The following is a 24,920-nucleotide window of genomic DNA, read 5'->3' as shown; positions in this document are numbered from 1 at the left end:
TCTCTGTGCTTTCACTCACTCACTCATTCACCTATCCCCTGACAAAGTCTGAAAACCAGGCACTGCCTGCCTCTGTGGCTGCGTGAACAGGAAAGCACGATAATTGAGCTCACGGTTAAGGAACTACGACATCCCACTTTCTACTCCTTCATCAATCAACTAATACAAGCTATTAAGGACACTGTGCACCAGGCACTGGCTAGACGTCGCAGATTCCACAACAAAGAAGAGAGTTTCTGTTTCCGGGAGCCCACAGAGTCGTAGGATACAGGTTCTCAAAGTTAGCATGCACTTCATAGTATAAGGGTTGGTGAAGCCCCTCACTGGCCACTCCCCCAGTGAGAAAAAAGAAAAGAAAACTCAGTCTAGATGGATAGATACCAAAATGCAAAAATAGTGCTTATCTCTTTGGAAGGAAGGACTACACCAGTTTACAAAGCATTTTTGCACATTACCATAGTTTCAATAAAATTTTAAAATATGGGGGGCGCCTGGGCGCTCAGTCAGTTAAGCATCTGACATCTGACCCAGGTCATGATCTCGGCTCAGGCCATGCTCTCGCTGTTCATGAGTTCAAGCCTCACATCGGGCTCTGTGCTGACAGCTCAGAGCCTGGAGCCTATTTCAGATTCTGTGTCTCCTTCTCTCTCTGACCCTCTTCTGCTCACAATCTGTCTCTCTCTCTCTCAAAAATAAAGGAAAACAGGGGCGCCTGGGTGGCTCAGTCGGTTAAGCGTCCGACTTCGGCTCAGGTCATGATCTCGCGGGTCCGTGAGTTCAAGCCCCACGTCAGGCTCTGTGCTGACTGCTCAGAGCCTGGAGCCTGTTTCGGATTCTGTGTCTCCCTCTCTCTCTGACCCTCCCCCGTTCATGCTCTGTCTCTCTCTGTCTCAAAAATAAATAAACGTTAAAAAAAAAAAAATTAAAAAAAAAAAAAAGAAAAACATTAAAAAATTTTTTTTAATTTCATAAATATGTTATTACCTCAATAACCAGTTATAAAAAAACACAAATTCTATCTTGAGGGGGCAGGGGCTGGTAGTGGAAATCTTGAACAAGTGTCTGAGACTCAGGCCCATAGTTTTAGGCATGCACCATCATCAATGTCAGCAAATGACCAAAGGAAGGGTCTGTAGCCTGGAAGGGCCAAATGTGAGACAATCCTAACTTAATTATGTCTTGGTCATGTGAACTAAGAACTAAAGGAAGTCTATGAAAACTCCACGTAGTCTAAGAGTTACTGAAGCTATTCCAAATGTCACTGGCCAAAGTGAGGAGGCCCTTCCCTTCCTCTTAAGACATTAGGAACCAAAGAAGCCGGTTTCTTACCTTTTGTACTTTTCAAGGAGACCCTTGGCTTGCTCTTCAGCAAAAAGAACCCCAGCAGGGCAGTCTGGGAAATCACCAGGGACGTCAGGCGATCTTTTATACTGAGAATGCACCACAGCCTCTTTTAACCCACCAACTCTTGCACCTCGATAGATCTAAAAGAAATGTCAAAAAGATCTTAACAACGTACCAACTTACAGTAAAATTAGTGCTTAATGTTTGTTTGGGGAAATGGGAAACAACCTAAATGCCCATCAAAAGGGAATGGGTAAGTGTGGGATAATCCTACAAGGGGTTATACAATAGTAAAAATGATGACACGGAGCGTCACCCATCAATATGGAAAACTCTCAATGTTGAGTGAATATGGTTAAGTTGTAAAAGCATATATATGGTGAGATATATAAAGTTTAAAAACATGTCAAATATAGTTACTTTATTTTGGGATACAAGCATGCTTAATAAGCTATAAAAATAGGCAAGGTAGTGACAAACACTGGAAATAGGAATAGTGATTCTTTTAGAAGGAGGGTGGGAAATGGAACTGGAGAGAAAAGAGAGAAAGTGCTTCCAATAAATCTGTAAGTTGGATGGTGGGTGAAGGGTACACAGGTATTCACTATATCAGGATTTATACTTTTTTGTATGCTTGAAACACTTCATAATTTAAAAATTAAAATTATTTAAAAATATTCCCATTCTTTTTTTTTTTTTTTTTTTTAAGTAAGCTCCATGCCCAACATGGGGCTTGAACTCACAACCCTGAAATCAAGAGTTGCATGCTCTACTGACTGAGCCAGTCAGGCGCCCAAGAAATATTCCCATCCTTAAATGATTAACTGAGTATCTCTTGTACTAGGCATAATTGCTAAAATTAATCACCTGTGTGAATTAACAGTTGTACATGTCTTTTCTACTCTCTTAAAATAATATTTAAACTATTTGGAAGAAAAAAACACACTGGATTTTAATAAAAATTTTAGCTGCACTTAGGAATATATGGTCAGCACTTAAAAATGAAAAATGTATTCTATACATCTGTAAACATTAGAAAATTATAAAAATTCTTTTTTTTTAATGTTTATTTTTGAAGGAGAGAGAGAGACTGAGTGTGTGTAGGAGAGGGGCAATGAGAGAGGGAGATACAGAATCTGAAGGAGGCTCCAGGCTCTGAGCTGTCAGCACAGAGCCCAATGTGGGGCTTGAACCTGAGGCGAAGTCAGATACCCAAATGACTCAGCCACCCAGGTGCCCCCAAAATTCTTCTAAAATGTAACAAATTTCTTCAATTAAAAAAAAAAAAAAAAAACTTCAACATTTTGTTACCACTACTATTCAAAAATCAGGACACTTTTAAAATTTCAGAAATCCACATTATGTCAGCCCAACTCTTATTAATGAAAATCTGGCTCCAGGGACTTTATGAAGTATCTCATATCAGAATCATAGCTCAAAGGGTAGAAAAATAGAACTCAATTTCTAAGTTGTGCGTGATGTCTGGAACACTTTCAGCTCTTGGTATTTACTGGGAATGTATTTTACACACTGTAAAGTCAGAATCGAAAAGGAACTTACAAATGGAATCCAGAAAGCCATGCCCCAGCCCTTTGGGAGCAGGACATCCCAGCCACTTCCCCAGCCTCGTCGGTCGTCACCAGTCACCCTTCCTGGCTGTTGAATCAAAAGTATAGGTATCTTGGATTCACGGGGACCTAAAACAAGCTGTGACCCGGGCACCAACAATTCACTTCTCTTCCGGTTTAAATCCTAAAGTGGAAGAAAATAATTCAAGACAAACAACCCTAATTTTCTGGGAGATTCTACTGGTTCTCCCTATAAGCAGCTTTAGAAAGTTAAATGCTCTTTTAAAAAACAAGAAAAAATAAATAATGATCAATCAATAAATAATAATCAATAAATAAATGTGAGCCATTTGAAATACATGGTATTCCTCCTACAACGATTTTCCTCTATACAAGAGCTTTGTTAGAAAATGCCAAATTATCTTAAATTTGAGCTACAATATACCAGATGACTCAAAGCTATAAAATAATATACATCCATTCTACTAATCTCTTCTATCAGGATTAATCTTATCTTCTGATTCTCAGTCCCTACATTTACTTTGGTTAAGATCTGTTGTCATGAGGTGAAAGAGGTACAAACAATCAACAACTTTTTCAAGGAGGGGCAAGTGGGAAAACGCTCTCACCAGGTTTTCTCACCAGGTCTTAAAGATTTAAAAGAGAAGATGCTATAAATTATTTGTTACGTGTACTGAAGGGAGCAGTGAACAACACCGTCTTAGACTTTCTTGCCAGCTGTAAAAAGAGATGAGCAGGTAGGAGAGAAGCCTAGCACTCACCGGAGAAACTATGCAAGAGACTGCCTCCGTGTTGCCAAGTCTAACTGCTCCCTCAAGCCTGACCAAGCCCTGATTCTCCCTTATTTTTACTTCTGGCTGAGTTTTCACTACCATCTCTACATGTTGTTAATTCCAAAATATCTATCTCCTTAGCCGGGACTTTGCCTCCTGGGATCAAAACTTGTCCTCTGGGCATCTGCTCTGGAAAGTCCTGAGGACCTTCACATTCAGCTTACCCCAGACTGAAGTTGTCCCCACTGCATCTGCTCTCCTCCCATGTTCCCCACCTAGCTGAATGATGCCACAATTGTTCAGTCACTCATTCATTCATCCATTCTCATATTTACTGCCCATTCATTTACTCATCCATTCGAATGTTTACTGAGCACCATTTTTGTGCCAAACGCTCTTCTAGAACTTGGGAATGCAGCTGTGACAAATCAGGCTCTGGCTCTCTTTTACCTGAGGTGCGGAATCTAAGCTAGACTGTCAGGAACTAATCTACCAGGCTCCTCTTTTCCCACTTCCCACCATCCAAGCAACCACTGCGTCTTGTCAGATTTACCTTCAGGAGTCTGTATTCAACCCCAGGCCCTCCACTCCAGCCACCCTGCCCCAGTTCAGGCCCCCATCACATCCTCAATTAAGGACTATTTCCAAGGTCTCTTTTAAGGCCATCCAACCACACGTCCTCTCTCCAGCTTCTCCGCCTCCAGCCCCATTCCTACCTAGTCTAATGCATCTTCCACAGTGCTGCCATGTCTGATCATGTGGCCGACTTAAAACCTTCCCATGGCACCTGATATCTTCTGTTCAAATCCTTAAAATGCCTCAAGGTCTTTTATGCTCTCGCCCCTATTCACTTCTTCATCTCCTGCCTCACCCTCAACTCCAAGCCACCAATCTACTTGGATACTCTTGAACACATCATCCTGTTTTTAGCCTGGGCCCTCACGCATGCTGGTCTTACTTCCAGCAGTCCTTTCTTCACTGCAGCCTTGGCTCCTGGCCCCAAGGAGTCTTGCTAATTCTGACCACCCATCTAAGAGCTCAAATTCCAGCTCCTCCGTCCAAGAAGCTTCCCCAATTTCCCTCACCTGGGCTTCCGGCTTCCCTTGACCCTATACTTTTTCGAACATACCCTAGCCATCTATCCCATCATCTACTACGATTCCTGGTCCTGGTAGGAGCTCAATCATTGTGAAATTAAAGATAGAACAGTTATAAGGGGGAAAAAAAACAATAAAAGAAAAATGTATTTAAACCATGGGATTATCATTTTAAGAAAAATTCTCTGGGTTAACTTTTTAGAGAGATTATTCTTCTCTAAGAATAGAAAAAAAATCATAAATAAGGGATCAATAGATTAAAAATAAGTCTATGAGATTCTATAAAGGATGAAATAACTTTTACAGCATCTAGAGTGAGGAATTTCAACCTGTCTTCAGGACTTTACCAATAATCCTTACACCATTAGTTACCTGATCCGAGATTTTATTCTCTGTGACATTCTTACAGATAGCTTGGTTCCAAATAAAGCTATGCGCACAGTCCACAGGCACACCCTCCAGAAGCAGCTGTCTAACTTTCTCATTATCTAAGAGGGAAAAGAAATAGCCTTCAAACTACATCCTTTAGATCAATGAAGTCAAACTATAAACATTGCCGGCTGACCTTCTGTTACAAGAAAATGTTCTGTAGGCACTCAACTTCTCTAGAAAAATTTACTTGACTAGAAATTATGTTACCCCTATAGCTGGCTTCATACTAGTCTGTGAAATAGCAAAGCCTCCTAAACTTATTATTTCCGATGTTTATTTTTAATGTATAAGATATAAACATCATATTCAACTGCCTCTAAATAATTGTCTAATTCCACATTTAAGGTAACCAAATTCTAGGAACTACTGCACAGGTGAATAATTTCTTTATAATGTGCTATGACAGTACAAGCCACATTTTAACTATTGGTTTCAGGGTTCTTAATATCATTCTTGGCCCAATGGTGGTGAGCCAACAGATACCAGCCTTCTCTTCTGCCCTATTATTTCAAGTCTCTTAAAACCCTTTCTCACGGAGTATTTATTCCTTCTGTAAAACATGTTTTTCCCACTCCTTTAAGATGAGCGTATTTTCTGTGAAATCTATCGCTTCTTCCCTTTAAATAAGCTACACCGTGCCAAAAAGTACTCTAGTGGGAAAAAAAGGAGAAACTTTTTCAATTATAAACATATATATTGATAGATGAGATTTCCTACATGCAGTCCACTAAGGGTAAAAAATCTTCCAGATCTTATTTTTTTGGACTGAAAAATTAAAAGAAAAAAAAAAAGAAGGAAAGAAAGACAATTCCTGAGTTTGGGCTGAGGTCTAAACTGCCTATAAAGAAAGGTCACTCAAAGGCACGTACCTGCATGGGTCTGATGGCCAGAAAAAAATAAGTTGGAAGTGACTGAGCCACAGTGTGACAGATTTCAGGGGAGAACAAAGATAGAGAATATTAAATTGATGAAAAGATCGGAGATAAAAGCTCCTTAAAGCAGAAACTGCCTCTAGTTGCTGCGGTTCCTCATAGAGATAATAACCAACAGCATCCCGAGTAACAGTGCTGTGTGCCGTGAAGTTCACACAGCCTGTCTAGGAGCAAACGGGCTCCATTTCAAACAGCCCCTATCTACCCAGAATGCCTTCCTGTGGGGTCCCGCCATAGATTTTGAGTGACAGAACTGGGATTCTATTCAGAGCTGGCTGCAGACAAAAGACATGGCACAGGAAAGCACGACCTCACCTCGAAATAGTCTAAAAAATAATAGCAAACAAATAGATGAAACAAAGTAGGTAGTATATCCAGACAATGGAATTTTATTCAGAATTAAAAAGAAATGAGCTATCAAGCCATGAAAAGACATGGAAGAAGCTCCGATGCATATTACAAAGTGAAAGAAGATCATCTGAAAAGGATACATACTGTATGATTCCACCTATACGACATTCTGGAAAAGAAAATTATGAAGACAGTAAAAAGATGAAGGCTGAGAGAGGGAATGAGAGATGAATCGGGAGAGCACAGATTTTTAGAGCAGTGAGACTATTTTATGATACTACAATGGTGGACTCGTGTTGTTATAAATGTGTCAAATCCCACATAAAACACCAAGAGTGAACGTAATATAAACGATGGACTCTGCACAACCATGTGTCAATGCAGTTTCATGGGGGCTGTGCATATGTGGGAGCAGGAACGTTCTATTCCTTCCACTCAATTTTGCTATGAACCTAAAGCTGTTCTAAAATGTAACATCTATTTAAAACAAAACAGAATATGTCTGAAGGCAAAAGGGAAGGCCCTTTTAGGTCAACAGTCTTCAGTAGTTGAGAGAAAGAGAGTATTACCAGCTGAGTCAGCATGCACGTCAGTGGGCCTCGAATGACTTATCAATTCTGAATGTAATTCTAAGTCCTTTGCCCAAAGCTCATATTAAGCATATTTTCTTTCATACGCAGGCAAAAGCCTTCTAATTAACTACATAACTCCAGAATAACTTAAAGGTTGAAGGAAATAGCTTGTTTCCTCCTTTCTTAAGTAGATTTGAAGATGACCAAATTTTAAATTAAAACTTTCTTAATAAGTTTCCTTACAGAAGCAAAGGAAATTAATAAATGCTTTTCTCATTTGGAAATCAAATAAACCAAATTTATAATCTTTAGATTCACTCTAAATTAAATATGCAGAACAGTTTAAGGGGCACAGCTGAAGCTGAGGGATTTTTCTCCCAAGAGCAGAAACAGAGAAGTTGGGACAAAATGACCAATAATTGGACACTTTGCAGAGTCAACTATAGATCAGTGCTCTGAAGGTGCTTGGAAAAGCTGTAAAAAGGGACAATCTCTCACCTATCACTCTAAAGGCAACTTGACTCTTCCCGTGGTTTGGGTACACACTACCAAAGAGTGGGTAAAGAGAAAGATTATAAAAATTCCATGAGCACAACGTAAAGCATTGTCTAAAGCAAATCCATCTCTGGAAGACAAAGACTAGTTAAAACAATCAGGGCAAATCAGCAGATGCGAAAGAGAATACATACTAAAATAACAGTACAAGAGAAATTCGATTTTATTTACATGGTGAAATACTGTGTTACGTTGAAAAGATTTGCAAAAACACACTATTAACATTTAAATCAAATTCAAGAATCAAATGATCAAGTAAACTTTTTCTTCATTTTTATTTTTTATTTTGAGAGAGCGTGCACGCCTGAGTGTGGGAGAGAGCAGGGTGGGGAAAGAGAGAGAATCTTAAGCAGGCTCCACGCTGAGCATGGAGCCCAACAAGAGGCTCAATCCCATGACCCTGGAATCATGACCTGAGCTGAAATCAAGAGTTGGACACTCAACTGACTGAGCCACCCAGGCCCCCCTCAAAGCATCAATATGCATGGTTACTTCAGGTTCTTCACTGAAAGAAACTGTTTCCTTCTCTGCACTCTTGCTGTTCTACTCTCAATACTTCTGACACGCAAATGTGTAGCCATTTTCCCCAGAGCAAGCAATTCTGCAACACCGGCTGATGTTCTACAATCCAAATCAATTCTGACACTATCCACCTGGAGATGGTGTCAGATCCCACAGTTTAAGGGCTCAGTCCCACAAGACTGCCCCTTCCTCAGATGCCAATGCCAATTCGAAGTCCTTGGTTTCCTGTACTTCTGACCAGCTGGCTATAAATTGGTCTCACCCATGACCCCCTCCTCAAATTCAATAATTTGCTAGAATGGCTCCCAGAACTCAAGAAAACAGTTTACTTAGTACTAATGTAATGTTCTTTTCTGTTTTTAAATAAAAAGATTTAACTCAGAAACAGCCAGATGGAAGAGATGCATAGGGTAAGGTATGAGGGAAGGGATGCCCTTGACCTCTTTGGGCTTAACCACCTTCCCAACACCTCCATGTGTTTAAAAAACCGGAAGTTCTCCGAACCCCAACAGTGTAAGATTTTTATGGAGGCTTAATCAAGTAGGCAAGGCTGATTAAATCATTGCTGTTGACAATGAAACTCAATCTCTAACCCCCACCCCCTTTCCACAAGCAGGTCTGGATGGGGCAGGGGTAAAAGGGCTGAAAATTCCAACCTTCTTACCTTGCGGTTGGTTCCCCTGGTCACCAGCCCACCATCCTTAGAGGCTTTCCACCTCATTAACATAAAAATTGTGACTGAAAGGGGCTTTAATGAGTAAGAAAAGACACTCCTTTAGCCTTTAAGGTTTTAAGGCTGTTAACAGACAAAATGGACCAATTTTGGTGCTACTTAAACCATAAAGAAGGGTTTGACTGATGTGGATAACAAACTATCTTCTCATGTGTACTAGGAATTAGAGAACTCTGAAAAGAGAGGGTATATATCATTTGGATACTGTGATATAAGAAGAAAATATGGGGCCCCTGGGTGGCTCAGTCAGTTAAGCTTCCAACTTCGGTTCAGGTCATGGTCTCGCAGTTCATGAGTTTGAGCCCCATGTCGGGCTCTGTGCTGACAGCTCAGAGCCTGGAGCTGCTACAGATACTGTCTCTCCCTCTCTCTCTGTCCCTACCCTCCCTCCCTCCCTCTTTCAAAATGAACATTAAAAAAATTTTTTTTAATTAAGAAAATATGTATTTAGGTTTTGGGGCAAATGCCCCTTTCCTGGCATATAGCTCCTTAAACCCTTGTAATTTCCTAAGTCAAAAAGGCAGAGAATGACTTCAGATATAGAAAGAGAAACTGGAAGTTCTATATCAGAGAATTAAGTTTTAGATCGTGACATTGAGATTCTTCCAAGGATTAGTCTTCCATCAATTGACCCAGCTCATCAAAGTTTATTTCTAACTTTAATTTTGAATTATAATCTTAGATGATATGTCACATTTGTTAGTAATATTGATATAATACTGCTTAAAAAAGTTTACTGCTTTATGTGACTCACATATGACTATGTCTTCAAAGAAATTACTTAAAATGGTTTTAATAAAATACAATGACCGATAATACAGTAAGCTTTTATAGAAATTAAATCATGTTTTTCAAGATGAACTTTAATTTTCCTGGAACTGATTTATATTAAGATAAAAGCCTTAAAAAGTATTTAATACAGGGGTGGCTCAGTGGCTTCTGACCTCAGCTCAGTTCATGACCTCACAGTTCACTGAGTTCAAGCCCCAAACGAGGCTCTCTGCTATTAGCACAGAGCCTGCTTCAGATCCTCTGTCTCCCTCTCTCTCTGCACTCCCCCACTCACTCACTCTCTAAAATAAATAAACATTTTTTTAAAAGTGTTTAATATATAACTGCCTCATTCCAAAAAAGGATTGCAGGCAGCCAAGGAAACTAAATAGAGTTTAACTATGGCTTTAAGGCGATTATTGTAGTCAACATTTAATGGCATAGTGAACACTACAATTTTCATGGTTGCACTTAAATGCCATTAAAAAAGAAAAGAAAGAGGCAACAACTCATTGATAAAAGTCTAAGGCTCCATAATTAACTAAGTTGCCTATATATCTTCAAACACCTCTACACCTCTCTCATCCAATCCACCTTTCATGTAAGGTCCTGAGACAGTAATTTATTGCTCCCTTAATAAGCTATTAACTACATGTGGAGGTGAAAAAAAAAAAAAAAACAAACGAAAAAACAAACAAAACTGAAGTTGTTACTACACATACCTGTATTTTTCCTCTCAAAATTCACAACAGAAATTTTATGATTCCTCCAATGAAGAGTGTTTAAATGACAGTAAATACAATGAGATATTAGCACCAGTGTGGCAAACGTGAGACTAGACTAAAATTTTAGCCAGCTCCTGCCCTAGGCCACCCCCACCAAACAACTCCCGTGAGCCACTCCACTGAGTCTAAACCAAGACATCTTACCCTTCAGCACCTGGGATGGCCTTGCCAGGATTCGAACCTGGATCATCTGTATGGTCAGACAGAGGCTTCCAATGAGCACAAGACCAGCTGCGGGTGCGGATCCCTTCCTCACAATTAAAATTCTGAAATGCCAGCCATTTTCAGAGAACCCAGTTTCCAGAAAGACAGTTTTTACCAGATACTAAAAATAAAGAACTCAAGGGGGAAAAAATGAACGTAAGGATCAGGCTACATATCTCAAAGCTAAAAGACACTTCCAAACACACCATCTCCTTTGGTCATAATCACCTTGAAAAGGAGGCAGGTAAAGATCATCTCAACTTTTCATAAGTGAAGTTAATGCAGAGGTGTCAGACAGAAGTCTTCCAATGGGACTAAACTACTCAAAACTGTAAGGAAAACTAAGAGTGTTCTAGAAACTTTACCTTGGCATTTTTCTGGGTTGGGCAAAACTCTGGACCTCTTTTGAGGCAAATTTATTCGAGGATCCCCAACTGTCAGTCCCAAAATAGTACCAGCTGGAATTTCTGCTGGTGATGTTATTCCTTTAACAAAAATAAAAACAAACAAAAAAAACAAGTTTACACAAAGTCACTCACAATATATATACATATGCTTATATTTTCAGTTTTTTTAATAAAAATTTCTTCTTGGGCTATTAAAAAACATGTATTCCTCTTTTTTCCTATTAATACTTTTAGAGAGTAGATTAACATTCATAAAGAATGACGTTTCTTATCAAAAACATTAAATTAACAAAACATTATTTTACAACACGAACATGTATATTGCCATCACTGATAACTACAGTAGCTTTATACACAAACACAATTACATACAAGTAAGTTTAGTCCTTGGTTTAGTACCTGGTCTATGTGTTTACCTGTCATAACAGAATGGGAGCTATTTGGAATACTAACATATACTCAAATAGCGTTTCCCACGCTCACTGAGTCAGGTACCTCTCCGACATGTTTTCTTGCTATATTATGACAAGCAGTAACAAGTTAAAAAGTACCACTCCATGTAGGCAGCCCAACTGTAAAACACTCTTTGAACCCACTTCCCACTCCTCCCGTCTTCCCCAAACCACCCAGTCAGCATTCCCTCTGAATACCTCCCAACAATTCAAAAATGGCTTCTTGTTTGTGATGAAGGGAAACGCTATCAGGATTCTTACAGGTTTCAATCCACCAATGGTGAGGTGTCTTCTCTGTGTCCTCTCCCTCCTGAAAAATAACAATTCCTATTCACCAAATAATGAATCGGACTTGATAATTTTATTATGGCTGTGATATGTGAGAAACTGCCATTATATTTAACACAGTAATTAACACCAGACTGACTACTCTTCTCACTAGAGGCAAGGACATAGTGTTACAGTTCTCTCGAGATTTCACACACTAACAACAATACCCATGGTTTTCAGAGAGACCACCCAAGCTACTCCATAGCTGCATTCTTCTGTCAGCACACTATGGACAAAAGAGGCCTGCTCCTTGCTCCTCTCCTACTACCACCAACTTCATACCAATTTAAGTAACAAAACGTTCCCCACCAAAGGAAAACGAAACCTTCTGTTTGAAAAAGCAAAAAGATATCTTATAATCACATTATTCCAAAAAACTTCAAATAAGACACACAAATGCTTTACTTATATTTTTCTCAGACAGAAACAGGAATCGAGCAAGGTTTCAAAAAGCACCTCAGGGATACCTGGCTGGCTCGGTTGGCAGAGAGGAGTATGACTCTCGATGGGGTCACAAGCCCCATGCTGGGTACAGAGATTACTTAAAACAAAACAAAACAAAACACAAAAACCCTTAAAACAAAAAACCAAAGAGCACCTCAAGCACCAGTTACACACCAAGGAAGAGAACCTATAGCCATGATTCATACTGAAGTTCACTGAAGTAGGATGTGCTCCTACAGATTCTAAAGAAGCACCATGTTAACATATGGGCTATTTACCTCACAGAAACTCAGACAACATAGCTTACAGGTTTAAAGTACAGGCTCTGGAACCTAACTTCTTAGGTTCAGATCCTCACTGAGCAACTTATTAGCTAGAGTGGAGCCCCTACTCTGTGCCAGGCACTGTGCTAAGCACTGGAGACAGAATCTTTGCCATCAAAGCTCCATGTGAACATCGCATAAGTACCTAAGCAGATCTAGACATATAAATTGAGGAAATGTGCAAAATATAATGAAATATAACTTATATAAGTTAACTTGGGGGTCAGGAAAGGATTCTAGAGGGAAATGATAATAGAGGCTGAAATGTGAAGAACAAGGAAGGTTTAGCTAAGAAAAGGCAGGGGCCGGAGGAGGAGGTGGGGGGCAGAAAGTTCAGCCCGGTGGGGAAAGGGGGTGTGAAGGCTCTAAAGGAGAGGAGATCTGACATATTCTGGGACCTGAAAGAAGGCCAGTGTGACTGAGATGCAGGTGAGGAGAGATGAGGGCAGACGCAGGAAGGCACAAGAGTATGAAGTCACATTAAAGGCTTTGGATTTTACCATAAATACAATAAGAAACTATTCAAAAGCTTTTAATTGGAAAGTAACATGATGTGAATAAATTGTTAAAAGATCATTCCATTGCCTGCATGGAGAATGGAGTGAAAAGAAGGAACAGTAGAGGAAGCGAAAAAGCTGCTTCGGTATTCAGGCAAGAGACACAGAGGTTGAGGCAGGTGTGGAAGCGATGGAGAGGGGAAGAGAGAGAAAGAGAGAGAGAGAGGGAGGGAAGGAGAAGCTGCCTTTGTTTTTTTTTTGTTTTTTGTTTTTTTTTTTAATTTATTTTTGGGACAGAGAGAGACAGAGCATGAGTGCGGGAGGGGCAGAGAGAGAGGGAGACACAGAATCGGAAACAGGCTCCAGGCTCCGAGCCATCAGCCCAGAGCCTGACGCGGGGCTCGAACTCACGGACCGCGAGATTGTGACCTGGCTGAAGTCGGACGCTTAACCGACTGCGCCACCCAGGCGCCCCACTGCCTTTGTTTTTTAAAGTATCTTTCTTCATTAAAAGCTCAAAACCTATTCAGGCTTAACATCTTATTTGGCCATGTCAAATCTGTGAGAGGCACAGTCAACAGAAGGGTGAGTTGCACTAATACAGAGGAAACAAATAGGATCTGAATCCGAGTGTCTGATTCCTAACTTAATCTCTCCTCTCTATATCTGCGTGGTCCACTTGGTAGCCACCAGCCACAGAGAGCTATCTCTATTTAGTTAAAATTAATCGAAGGTACAAAATCAGTTCCTCAGTAACACTAGCCACACTTCAAGTGCTCAAGAACTACATGTGGCTAATGGCTACCATACAGATGCCACAGAAGACTATCATCCTTGCAGAAAATTCTACTAGACACTGCTGCACTAGACATATTGCTCTTAACCTTTTAGGGATCACAGACCCTTAAAACAAGCCCCAGAAAATACGCACCACACAAGTACAAACAAACAAATAAAACCCGGTACACACTTTCAGTGATTTTAGGGGTTCTCTGTTACCCACAAAACTCACAAACTTGCAAGGAGAGTATGCACTTAAACAAGTTAGTTTACTTACTAGATTTCCCTAGATTTGTTCCTCTAGAAGTGAAAGATGACAAAGTATTTGATACTAAACATAAGTAGAGAAATAAACATTTATAGGGCGTGGCCCAAAATGCTACTGAAATATGTTAGGTTTCAAATTTGCTAGGAAGGACATAACTGGATTAAACCACTACAGTCACATTTACTCTTACGGTATGGACAGAAGCAGCTTTTAGTGCCTCAGTTAGGATGGAGTGGGAAAGTGGACCGATCAACCGGAGCCTGTTCATCTCCATCGTCAAATCACTGAAAGAGAGAAAAGATCTTAAGATGGAAACCTTCATCATACAGAGTGTCTGAGCCACTGGCAAAAACAGAACAAGTCTTCACTAAAATTGTTCGGAGGATTCAGAGAGAATTCACCTGTACCTGATTATAACGCCCGTGGCTGGAGAGACCCAAGAATATGGTTGATGTGGATCTCTAGTTCCGTCACCGATGACTTTTTTAACCGGTTTAGCATTTTCTCCATCATCTTTCCGTTTTCTTTTCTTGCCAATTCTCTCATCAGGTAGTTCCGTTTGGCTTTTTTCCTGCGATGGTGTCAGCAGGGGCTCCGGGGTACAGACAGTTGATTTGATGGGTTCCATACACTGGCACGCTGCTTTTATTTCCTCTAAAATATCCTAAGGAAATATTTAAAAACTTCAGGTAGTTCAGTTCGTATTATTTTTTTCTTCCTTTAAAAATACACATTTTTATACCTTTACAAATTAAACGAAATTCATCATGATTTATCAAAAAGCTTTTTTGGCGCTGCCGAACAGTGCACAACACTTGAAACAAAAAAACTTCAAAGTGTCAAAGATTAATGAAAATAATGTGACTACTCTGAACAATTAACATTTTCCAAAATCAGATTAAAGAGAAAATTTATAGTCTACCAGAAAAAAGCAGTGACTATGCCAAGAAAAAAAAAGAGAGATTAGAAATCATCAGAATTTGGGGCACCTGGGTGGCTCAGTCGGTTAAGCGCCCAACTCCTGATTTCGGCTCAGGTCATGATCTCAGGTTGGTGTGTTCGAGCCCCACATCAGGCTCTGCGCTGGCAGCACAGAACCTGCTTGGGATTGTCTCTCTCTCTCTCTGTCCCTCCCTCACACACACACACATGCTCTCTCTCTCTCAAAATAAATAAACTTAAAAAAAAGAAAAGAAATCATCTGAATTACTCAAAATAGCTTCTTATCATCAAAGAGGTTCTTACAAGGACCTGGATACCAACGAAGCAATTCAGACCTGGTAGGACCATTAGACCAAATGCAGCATTTCAAGCCACTGCATACATAATATGGTGGGTTTTATCTCTACTTCCACTTAGGATTTACTAAAAAGTGAAAGGTCAAGATTTGCTTCATTTCATATTCACGTAACGTTCTTCCCTATATTCTAATACCAAGTTCTCGGCGAAACTTTTATACTATTTAAATTTCCAGAGCATTGATTTCAACAGGAATTAAGAATGCAGTAACAGAGTCATGAGGAAATAACTCAAGGATTATACCTGTTTCAGAGTTGGATGAAGCCAGATCCATAACTGCCTGCTCTCAGAAGTGTGACCAGGGGTCCACTCAGGCTTCCAAATAAACGTAACAGGCCCCAGCATCTCTCTAGGGTATTTATTTGCCCGGTAAAGTATGACACTACCTTGGCGTTTTCCAGACAAGTAGTGAACTGCTGCAAAAGTCAGTCCTGACACAAACAAAAACAAAATTCTCTGATTTCCAGTGCTGAGATAGTATTTCCTGATTGCCATCGTGTTACCTACTGTCTATCTCTATGAGGGATGAGGTGCTGGTGTTGACCACTGCATAGATCAAAGCCTGGCACACAGTAAATTCTCAATAAACACTGAATGAATGAATGAATGAATGAATGGGGACTGAGTTTTTGCCCCACTGAATTCACTACACCAAAATAAAGGTTCTCTCACCTTCCACTTAACAATGCTACAAATAATTTGAAACCACCCCACCTTTCTTACATTAACATTCTCATTGGGAACAAGAACTGTCTTACGCATTTTATATATATTTAAATTCCAAAACACTTACTTGCTCATGAAATGAACAAATACGCAAAGACTAAAAGAGCATTCAGCTTTAAAACCAGTTTACCTGCGTCTATGCTACACATCGGAGAAAGTGCCTTCAGTATTTCTTCCTCTTTGCCCTTCAGCTCCAAACAACAGTAGTAGGATAGATCCTGCACAAAGGAAGAGACGTAATCAAATACTTAGAATGGGACATGGGGGAAAATTGTAAAACGCCAAAAGTCACATCAGAAAAACTTCTACCAGTCCAAGACTCAGAACAAATTGCCAAGGCTATCATTTCTTTAAGACAAAACCTGAAACCTGTCTATTCTTAGGACATTAGCAAATATTTTTAAACCAATCTAAAGCAAAATCAAAATGAATTTTCATTTAAAATTTAAGTTACTGTGTCTTTTCTAGAAAGAAAATCTGTGGGGGTACCTGGCTGGCTCAGTAAGAGGAGCATGAGACTCTTGATCTTGGGGCTATGAATTCGAGCCCCACATGGGGTGCAGAGATTACTTAAATAAATAAAACATTTTTTTTTAATCTGCGTTTTATGCCATTTTTACAAACAAGTTTTAAGTAGAGTATAAAAACTGCTGCCTCTAAGTAAAGGGTTATTCCTCCCCCAAATCTATCTAAGAAATCAGAGTAGAATACCACGATATCAATATATTCTGCAAAGTTATGCTAAAGTTCACTTTGGTTAGCTAATTCAGGACTCCAAGATTATTTAACACTGAACCTAGAGACATAATGTCGTAATTAATTTATCCTATATTCCTCCCATGCTTAATCTTGACTAGGATATTCAACTCTGACTAAACAATGTTCAAGGAAAAATGAAATTAATGAGAGCAAGACCTTACCGACTTAAATGAGATGGCAAGAGATCAACTGAGCTAGTAAAACAAGTATGTTAAAGAACCAAAACAACAGTAACAGTCACTGAACGGATGCTGAGTGCCAGGGCCTGGGCTGTCATCTACTACATCGTACACATACCAACACGTGACGAGCCAGGTACTTTCTGCTGCCGTATGACAGACGAGGATACCGACACAGAGACTGTCCCTGAACAAAGCTATACATCAGCAAGTGGAGAAGCCAGCATTCGAGTTGGGCTCACTGACCCCCAAACCAGCCCCTCTGCCACATCACATTTAAGCAATTTCAGTACACTCAGCACCTGAGACTAAAAGGGAAACTATAGCTAAGCTTCTGACAAACTCACAGAAATCAGTGCTATTACACACACACAAATCTTCCCAGCAGCAGGGATCCACCGTCAGCTATCAGTGTGCAGGTGAACCACACCCAAATCCGTACAACTGAGTGTCAGCACCAAACAACGGTTAATAGCCTGGAAGTCGTGGCATCAGACCTGGGCTGAAATCTCAACGTCACCACTCACTGGCTGTATAGCCGTGGGTAAATTACATAACTTCTCTGTTCCTTAGTTTCCTCATCTGTAAAGTAGAAATAATGCTAACTACGTCTGCTGTGGTGTTGTAAGGACTAAAAGAGTAAACGTATATAAACCATTAAAACCAGGCCTGGCATAAGATTAAGTACTCAAAAATGTCTGTTACTATTAGCTATTATTTGTATTACTTAGGGCTGATCAAATGTAAAGAAAATATCTGATAATGGCAGCAAAAATCTTGCCCCAAATAAGAAGTAACTTACCCATCTGTCTTAAAATTTGGGAAATGGCAGTGTATGGCAGAAAAAGCACAGGCCAGGGAAATCAGCTGCCCAAAGGCTACCTAGCCACCAACAAGGTGCATGACCCGGGACAAGTCACTTTATCTCTCTGGATCCCAGTTTCCACAATATAGATAAAGGATTTTACTATAATCAATGATTTCTGCTGCTGAATCTTCAAATCAAAAGCCCTTAAAAGGTTCTTGTATTATTTCACACCCATTAGGATGGCTATTATCAAATAAACTAAAAATAGTAAGTATCAGTGAGGACATGGAGAAATTGAACGCTGGCACATTGCAGGTTGGAATGAAAAATATCATAGCCTCCATGGAAAACAGTAGAGCAGTTCCTCAAAAAATTAAACACGGTATTACCATGTGAAACAGCAATTCCACTTCTAAGTATATACCCAAAGAACTGAAAACAGAGACTTGGAAAAGATATTTGCAAGTTCATTTCATAGCAGCATCATTCACAACAGCCAAAAGGTGGAAGCAATCCAAATGTCCGTTGCTGGATAAACAGACAAACAAGATGTGGTATGTACATACAATGGAGTACTATTCAGCTTTAAAAAGAAGGGAAATTCCAACACACGACACAACATGGCTGAACCTTGAAGACGTTATGTTAAGTGATGTAAGCCAGTCTCAAAAGGATAAATATTGTGTGATTCTCCTTATATGAGGTATCTAGAATAGGCAAATTCCTAAAGACAGAAAGTAGAATGGTGGTTGCTGGGAGTAGGCGAGTGAGCAACAGGGAAGATGAAAAAGACCTGGGGATGAATGGTGATAACACTTAGACAACAATATGACTATAGTTAATGACACAGAACTGTGCACTTAAAATAATTAAAGGGTAGGGTGCCTGGGTGGCTCAGTCAGCTAAGCATCCGACATTAGCTCAGGTCATGATCTCACAGTTTGTGGGTTTGAGCCCCACATTGGGCTCTCTGCTGTCAACATGGAGCCTGCTTCAGGTTCTCTGTTCCCCTCTCTCTCCCCCTTCCCGGCTTGTTCTCTTTCTCTCTCTCAAAATAAATAAACCTTAAAAAATAATAATAATACTTAAAAGAGGTGCCTGGCTGGCTCAGTCAGTGGAACATGTGACTCTTGATCTCAGGGTTGCAAGTTCGAGCCTCACACTGGGTGTAGAGATTATTCAAAAATAAAACCTTGGGCACATGGGTGTCGGTTAAGTGTCCAACTCTTGGTTTCAGCTCAGGTCATGATCTCTTAGTTTCGTGAGTTTGAGCCTCCCATTGGGCTCTGCACTGGCAGCATGGAGCCTGCTTGGGATTCTCTGTCTCCCTCTCTCTCTGCCCCTCCCCCACTTGTTCTGTGTCTAAAAATAAATGCACTTTATTTTTTTAATTACTTTTTTAATGTTTTATTTATTTTTGAGAGAGAGAACAAGAACAAGCGGGAGAGGGGCAGAGAGAGAGGGGGACAGAGGATCCCAAGCAGACTCTGTGCTGATAACAGAGAGCCCCATGTGGGGCTCAAACTCAAAACCATGAGATCATGACCTGAGCGAAGTAAGATGCTTAACCAACTGAGCCACCCAGGTTCCCCTTTTTTAATTAATTTTTTTAATGTTTTATACATAAATAAACTTTAAAAAATAAATAATAAAATCTTAAATAAGTAATTAAACCGGTAAAATTTGATGTTATGTATAGTTTACCACAACTTTTTTTTAAAGGTTTTTATATTGATTATTCTCCTCTACTGCTTTCAAGAGGCATCAGAGACTCCTAACACCAATGGTTTTCAAAACTTGGCCAAGGCTTCTAGTTATGGAACGAATCGGTCAGGGGGATAAAGGGTCAGGCACAGGGAATACAGCCAATGATACTGCAATAGTGCTGGATGGTGACAGATGGTAGGTAGCTACACTGTGGTGAGCACAGCATAAAATACAGAGAAGTTGAATCACTATTTTGTACACCTGCGACTAATGTAACTGTTTGTCAACTACACGCAGATAAAAAAAATCTTAAAAAACAATAAAACCTGGTCAAGGCCATCCTGCCATTGAAGACAGAATCTTCCAAGAGTAAATTTCTAAATATGTCCTGGAAGAATGAAAGCCATTGATTTACCAATTGGGGAAGGGGAGAGGGACGACCAGATAAATACTATTACCAGGCATAAAACAAACTGTCCTCTCAGAGAATTTAAAACAAACTTCCTAGCATCCCACTGAATCCTAAACATCTACAACAGCATTCTGAACACTGCTAAGGGCACACAAATATTTGTTGTTGATGAATGACTTCCAAATGAATCAATGCTGAATAAATTTCAAACATGACCACCAAGACCCTGCAGGACCTGGTTCCTACCTATTTTTCCAGAACTAATCTCCCCTTAATGTTATCCTCTCTTTTTTTTTTTTTTTTAATTTTTTTTTAACGTTTATTTATTTTTGAGACAGAGAGAGACAGAGCATGAACGGGGGAGGGTCAGAGAGAGGGAGACACAGAATCCGAAACAGGCTCCAGGCTCTGAGCCGTCAGCACAGAGCCCGACGCGGGGCTCGAACTCACGGACCGCGAGATCGTGACCTGAGCCGAAGTCGGCCGCTCAACCGACTGAGCCACCCAGGCGCCCCAATGTTATCCTCTCTTAATGGTCTCACTCTCTTCATCTTTATCACATCGAATTTACTCCAATTCTTCCCTCTTACCTGACTTCCTCTGCCACGTCAACTCTCTCCTTTCCTGATCCTTTAGAGCTGAGCCCAAACATCACTTCCATTTCGTCTAAACAAACATAAAAAGAAAACCAACTAGAGAAGCATACCTGGAGAAGGCAACGGTTTGTCATGGCTCGGTAGCAGGCTCTGTGGCTCTTGACTGTCGGCCTCTCCCCGAGACAGTAGCCCCACTTCTTGACCATGTGAAACCGTTTGGCGTGCCAGATGTGAGTCTCTAACCATATGTTCTTCTTTTGTCTACGGTTAAATTCTAGCACCCGGTTTTTGTGACATCTTCGAGCTTTATGGCATTTATTTTTTGAATGTTCTTTTTTCTGGTGCACTGCTTTCTCTGCCTGCGATTTCAAGAAGAGAGGCGGGTCCTAGTTGGTAACTATCTCAAAATAAAAGTTACATGTGAGGAATTCAAACAACTAACTTTAGATTAGGTGGGAGTACCTTTCAGACTCCATCAGTGTGCTTAATTTTTTGACTTGGCAATTTCTCCAGTGAAAGAGCAGACAGAAGGCAAGCGTGAAGGTTTCAGAAACAGGCAAACTCAGAGAGGAAGCACAGTTCTATCACTTACTAACCGGCAAGTTTGTGGACTATGAGGATTAGAGTCTTTATAAAATGCTCCACACAGTAACGCAAGCTTATTGTGGCTATTCATGTTAGAGAGCAAGAGAAGAAGATGCCAGCTCTTTTGTTATTGGTTTTATTGTTTTGTAAACCTCTGGGATTGGAACTAAACCCAAAACAGGATGAAAAACGTGAAGTGAGGAAAACCTATACATTTCAATGTCAGTTAGGTACTGATAGACAAATGCCATGGGAGACAAACCTTACAATCTAAATCTAGAAAGCACAAAATTCCTGTTCAGTTTTCACTCTTACTCTCCTCCATAGCTGAGCTAAACTTTTATGGGGGAAAAAAACCCAAAACTCTTCTCCGTTAGTTTGCTGAACTCCTCTCACCCCAACACCAGTATAGTACCACACACAGAAGGCACTCCATGAGGAACTTTTGAATCAACCTAGTAAAAGACATGGGTAGCTGAGACAACCTGAAAATGTCCAAGCGAAGAATTTTGATAAAGCCAAAAACAACTAGACTTGAGGAAAAATTAAATCCAAGTTTCAAGTTTTCAACGTTGAAAAAGTCAAAAGGCAAGTACTAGGCATTGTTGCCGCTTTTTCTCTTGATTTTCCAACTTTAAGCTGGCCACACCCTCAAAACGTAGAGCTAAAATTGCTTATGTGGTAAGAAGGTCAGGATTTTATTTTTAATCTGACAGCGGAACATCAACTATTTAACACCATTAAAAAAAAAAAAGGGACCTGAAATTAATGAAAAAAAAAAAATTGAAGGAAGGAAGAAAGGAAGGAAGAAAGGAAGGAAGGAAGAAACAAAGAAATGAAAGAAAGAAAGAAAGAAAGAAAGAAAGAAAGAAAGAAAGAAAGAGAGAAAGAAAGAAAGAAAGAAAAAAGAAAGGGTTTCCAAATGCTATATGTAATATCCAACTGCCTGCCAATTAGATAGCAAGGAGGAAGGTGGGGGGATAATGATTAAATCCAAAAATAATGCAAAAGAGTACATTGCTTTTGGTTTTCACTTTAATTCTATTAGGTTAACATTTCTCAATTTCTTTTAGGAACTACTAACTTGAACACTTACACTAAGTGAAACATATACCTCTTTCTGGGCGATTTCCTGCAACCGCCTGGGAAGGCGTTTGACATTGTGGCTCATGGCTCTCCGTCTCATGTGCCGGGGCAGCGTCTGGAAAACCAGTGAATTAGAAGATTTCTGGGTCACTGCTTTCAACATAGCACTGATTTCAGCAGCTCGGGCTTGAGCAAAAGTAGAAGCTGTAGACAAAAATAGCATGATAATTAAAGACAAGTCTAGAATCAATACTTCTGGTCAATCTCAGAAGGAAGACAGATTTGAAGTATATGAACTTAAAATTCACCCACCACCCAAACCCTTAATTAGATTAATACAGATGGTGGCTATATCTGTATTATATATAAAGCCATTCTGTTTCTACTTTTTTTCAAGTTCTCTATAAGGATTCAGTGTTACTTTTTTAACCATAAAAAAAATTTAAAAGCATGTTTACAAACAATTCCTTAAAACAGAGGGCTACATGGCATATAAATCACAACCATTTTTTTAATATAAAGTTATTTATTTATTTTGAGGAAGAGAGAGCATGTAAGCAGGGAAGGGGCAGAGAGAGAGAGAGAGAGAGAGAGAGAGAGAGAGAGAGAGAAAACCCCAAGCAGGCTGTGCACTGTCATCACAGAGCACAACGTGGGACTTGATCTCACAAACCATGGGATCATGACCTGAGCCAAAATCAAGAATCAGATGCTCAACCAACTGAGCCACCCAGGCACCCCAACCACAACCATTTTCAAGTGCAATAATCACATAAGAAAACAAAGAAAAAGTAAAATTGAAGTCACAAAGGTTGTGACTTCAAAAGTTTGTTTTCTTTAATATTTTTTGCTTTTTCTAAATATATAATCATAACTTTACTAGTTTTCCTTATTGAAAAGCAGACCTTTTTTTGAAGTAAACAGAGTGCTGGGGACATTTAAGTGCATTTTTCCCACCAGGCACAGAGACCAGAAGGCATACCTAATGAATACAGAGTTATGCATACCAGGGGTGCAGGTGATGGGGGGAGGGAGTAACAGGAGAAGAGATCTGAAGGGGCCTGGAGACAGGTATTTAAAGGTCTTGGTTGGGGCACCTGGGTGGCTCAGTCGGTTGAGCGTCCGACTTCGGCTCAGGTCATGATCTCACATTCTGTGAGTTCCTGCCCCGCGTCGTCGGGCTCTGTGCTGATAGCTCAGAGCCTGGAGGCTATTTCAGATTCTGTGTCTCCCTCTCTCTCTGACCCTCCCCCGTTCATGCTCTGTCTCTCTCTGTCTCAAAAATAAATAAACATTAAAAAAAATTTTTTTTTAATAAAAAAAATAATAATAAAGGTTTTGGTTGCCCTCGGAGTGTGTTAAATTCGGTTTCATCCTTGGAGAATGCATGTAGACGCCATTTTATATTTTAAAAAGGAGTGGGGCGAGGGAAAAGGTTTTAGGACAAAGTAGAACAGTTCACAGATAAGGACTTACAAGAACAAGAAGAGGAAAAAAAGAGAAACTGAAGAATGGAGAGCAATCAGGCCCAAGGAAACTACAGCCACAGTCCAGACTAGAGGCGAGAAGAACCCTCAGTGGAAGGAGGAGAGGAGAGAGACCGGGAGGCAGGGCCAAGGTGGAGAGCACTGAAGCAAAGGGCTCATCGTATAATCAAACTTCACTTCTTCACAAACACCTACCAGTTATATACTTGGGAATCTCCTGAGAGGTGCCCTCAGGACCTGCTTTCCATCCTCCCTTTTTTTTAAACATTATTTTGGAGGAAGACTGTTCATTCACATCAGGATCAACTGGGGAATGGTGGATCATTTTGGTATGCCTCGGTCGTGAAGTTCCAGGAAGAAGCTCTAGTTTGTTTTCAAAAAGAAAACAAAAAGAAATATGTCAGCCTTACGAGCAATACAGATTACAGTGGAGAACATCATTTGCTGGGTGGCAATCAATGCTAATTAGGTTTTTAATCCTACAACTAGCCAGTAAGGTGGCTATTACTATCTTTCCTTAAAGAGGAGGAAATCTACCTACAATAGGGAGGTGAATTAATTTGACCAAGGTGATAAAGCTAGCAGGCAGCATACTGGCTCATCTTGTCAGCATGACAAATAAACCTTGCATATAAATTATGAGGGAACTTTTCTCCGAACTTTTCTCCAATAAATTATGAGTACAACATAAATTTTAAATCTAAGCTCCCTTCAATATTACAATTTACATGATTTTGTATATTCAGTCTTTTGTCGTAATTCTCTGCCACACTCAAGTTGGGAGCCTGTGTTAAATTAAAGAAAAGAAATAAAAGCAAAGTCTATACAAATGTCTGTGCATTGAAACCACTGACTTTAAGACATCAAATCACAGTCTGCAAAGGGAGGGAGAGACTAGCAGAGAATTTTACAGTGTTCCTCTTATTCCCATTACACTGTTAATTATTAAGCCCCTATAAACCATGAAACATGTTACAAGGTTTGTCACTGGGAGATTTAAATGAGGTAAGACCCATTAAGGCTTATGTGGCATGACAGGCATCAACTGTTGGATCTGAAATCTAAATCTTACAAATAGAAGAGTCTAAAACTTACTTCACCAGACCCAATGCACA

At 40.0% G+C, this 24,920-nt stretch overlaps 1 protein-coding gene across 1 annotated transcript in view; it reads right to left on the bottom strand.

Moving 5' to 3' along the window:
- The window catches only part of POP1 (POP1 homolog, ribonuclease P/MRP subunit), a 33,559-nt gene that overhangs the window by 6,537 nt on the left and 2,102 nt on the right, over nucleotides 1-24,920 (bottom strand). Inside the window, exons 3-14 of the mRNA XM_007073297.3 lie at nucleotides 24,001-24,168; nucleotides 22,347-22,522; nucleotides 20,758-21,006; nucleotides 16,317-16,404; nucleotides 15,704-15,891; nucleotides 14,569-14,825; nucleotides 14,352-14,445; nucleotides 11,718-11,829; nucleotides 11,026-11,145; nucleotides 5,176-5,291; nucleotides 2,905-3,096; nucleotides 1,330-1,484 (exon numbers count right to left, since the gene is read on the bottom strand). Coding sequence (XP_007073359.1) covers nucleotides 1,330-1,484; nucleotides 2,905-3,096; nucleotides 5,176-5,291; nucleotides 11,026-11,145; nucleotides 11,718-11,829; nucleotides 14,352-14,445; nucleotides 14,569-14,825; nucleotides 15,704-15,891; nucleotides 16,317-16,404; nucleotides 20,758-21,006; nucleotides 22,347-22,522; nucleotides 24,001-24,168 — 1,915 coding nt within the window. The remainder of the gene's footprint in view (nucleotides 1-1,329; nucleotides 1,485-2,904; nucleotides 3,097-5,175; nucleotides 5,292-11,025; nucleotides 11,146-11,717; nucleotides 11,830-14,351; nucleotides 14,446-14,568; nucleotides 14,826-15,703; nucleotides 15,892-16,316; nucleotides 16,405-20,757; nucleotides 21,007-22,346; nucleotides 22,523-24,000; nucleotides 24,169-24,920) is intronic.

Source organism: Panthera tigris, chromosome F2, assembly GCF_018350195.1.
Source record: "Panthera tigris isolate Pti1 chromosome F2, P.tigris_Pti1_mat1.1, whole genome shotgun sequence".
NCBI classification, from domain to species: Eukaryota; Metazoa; Chordata; class Mammalia; order Carnivora; family Felidae; genus Panthera; species Panthera tigris.
This window is presented reverse-complemented; position numbering and strand designations above follow the sequence as displayed.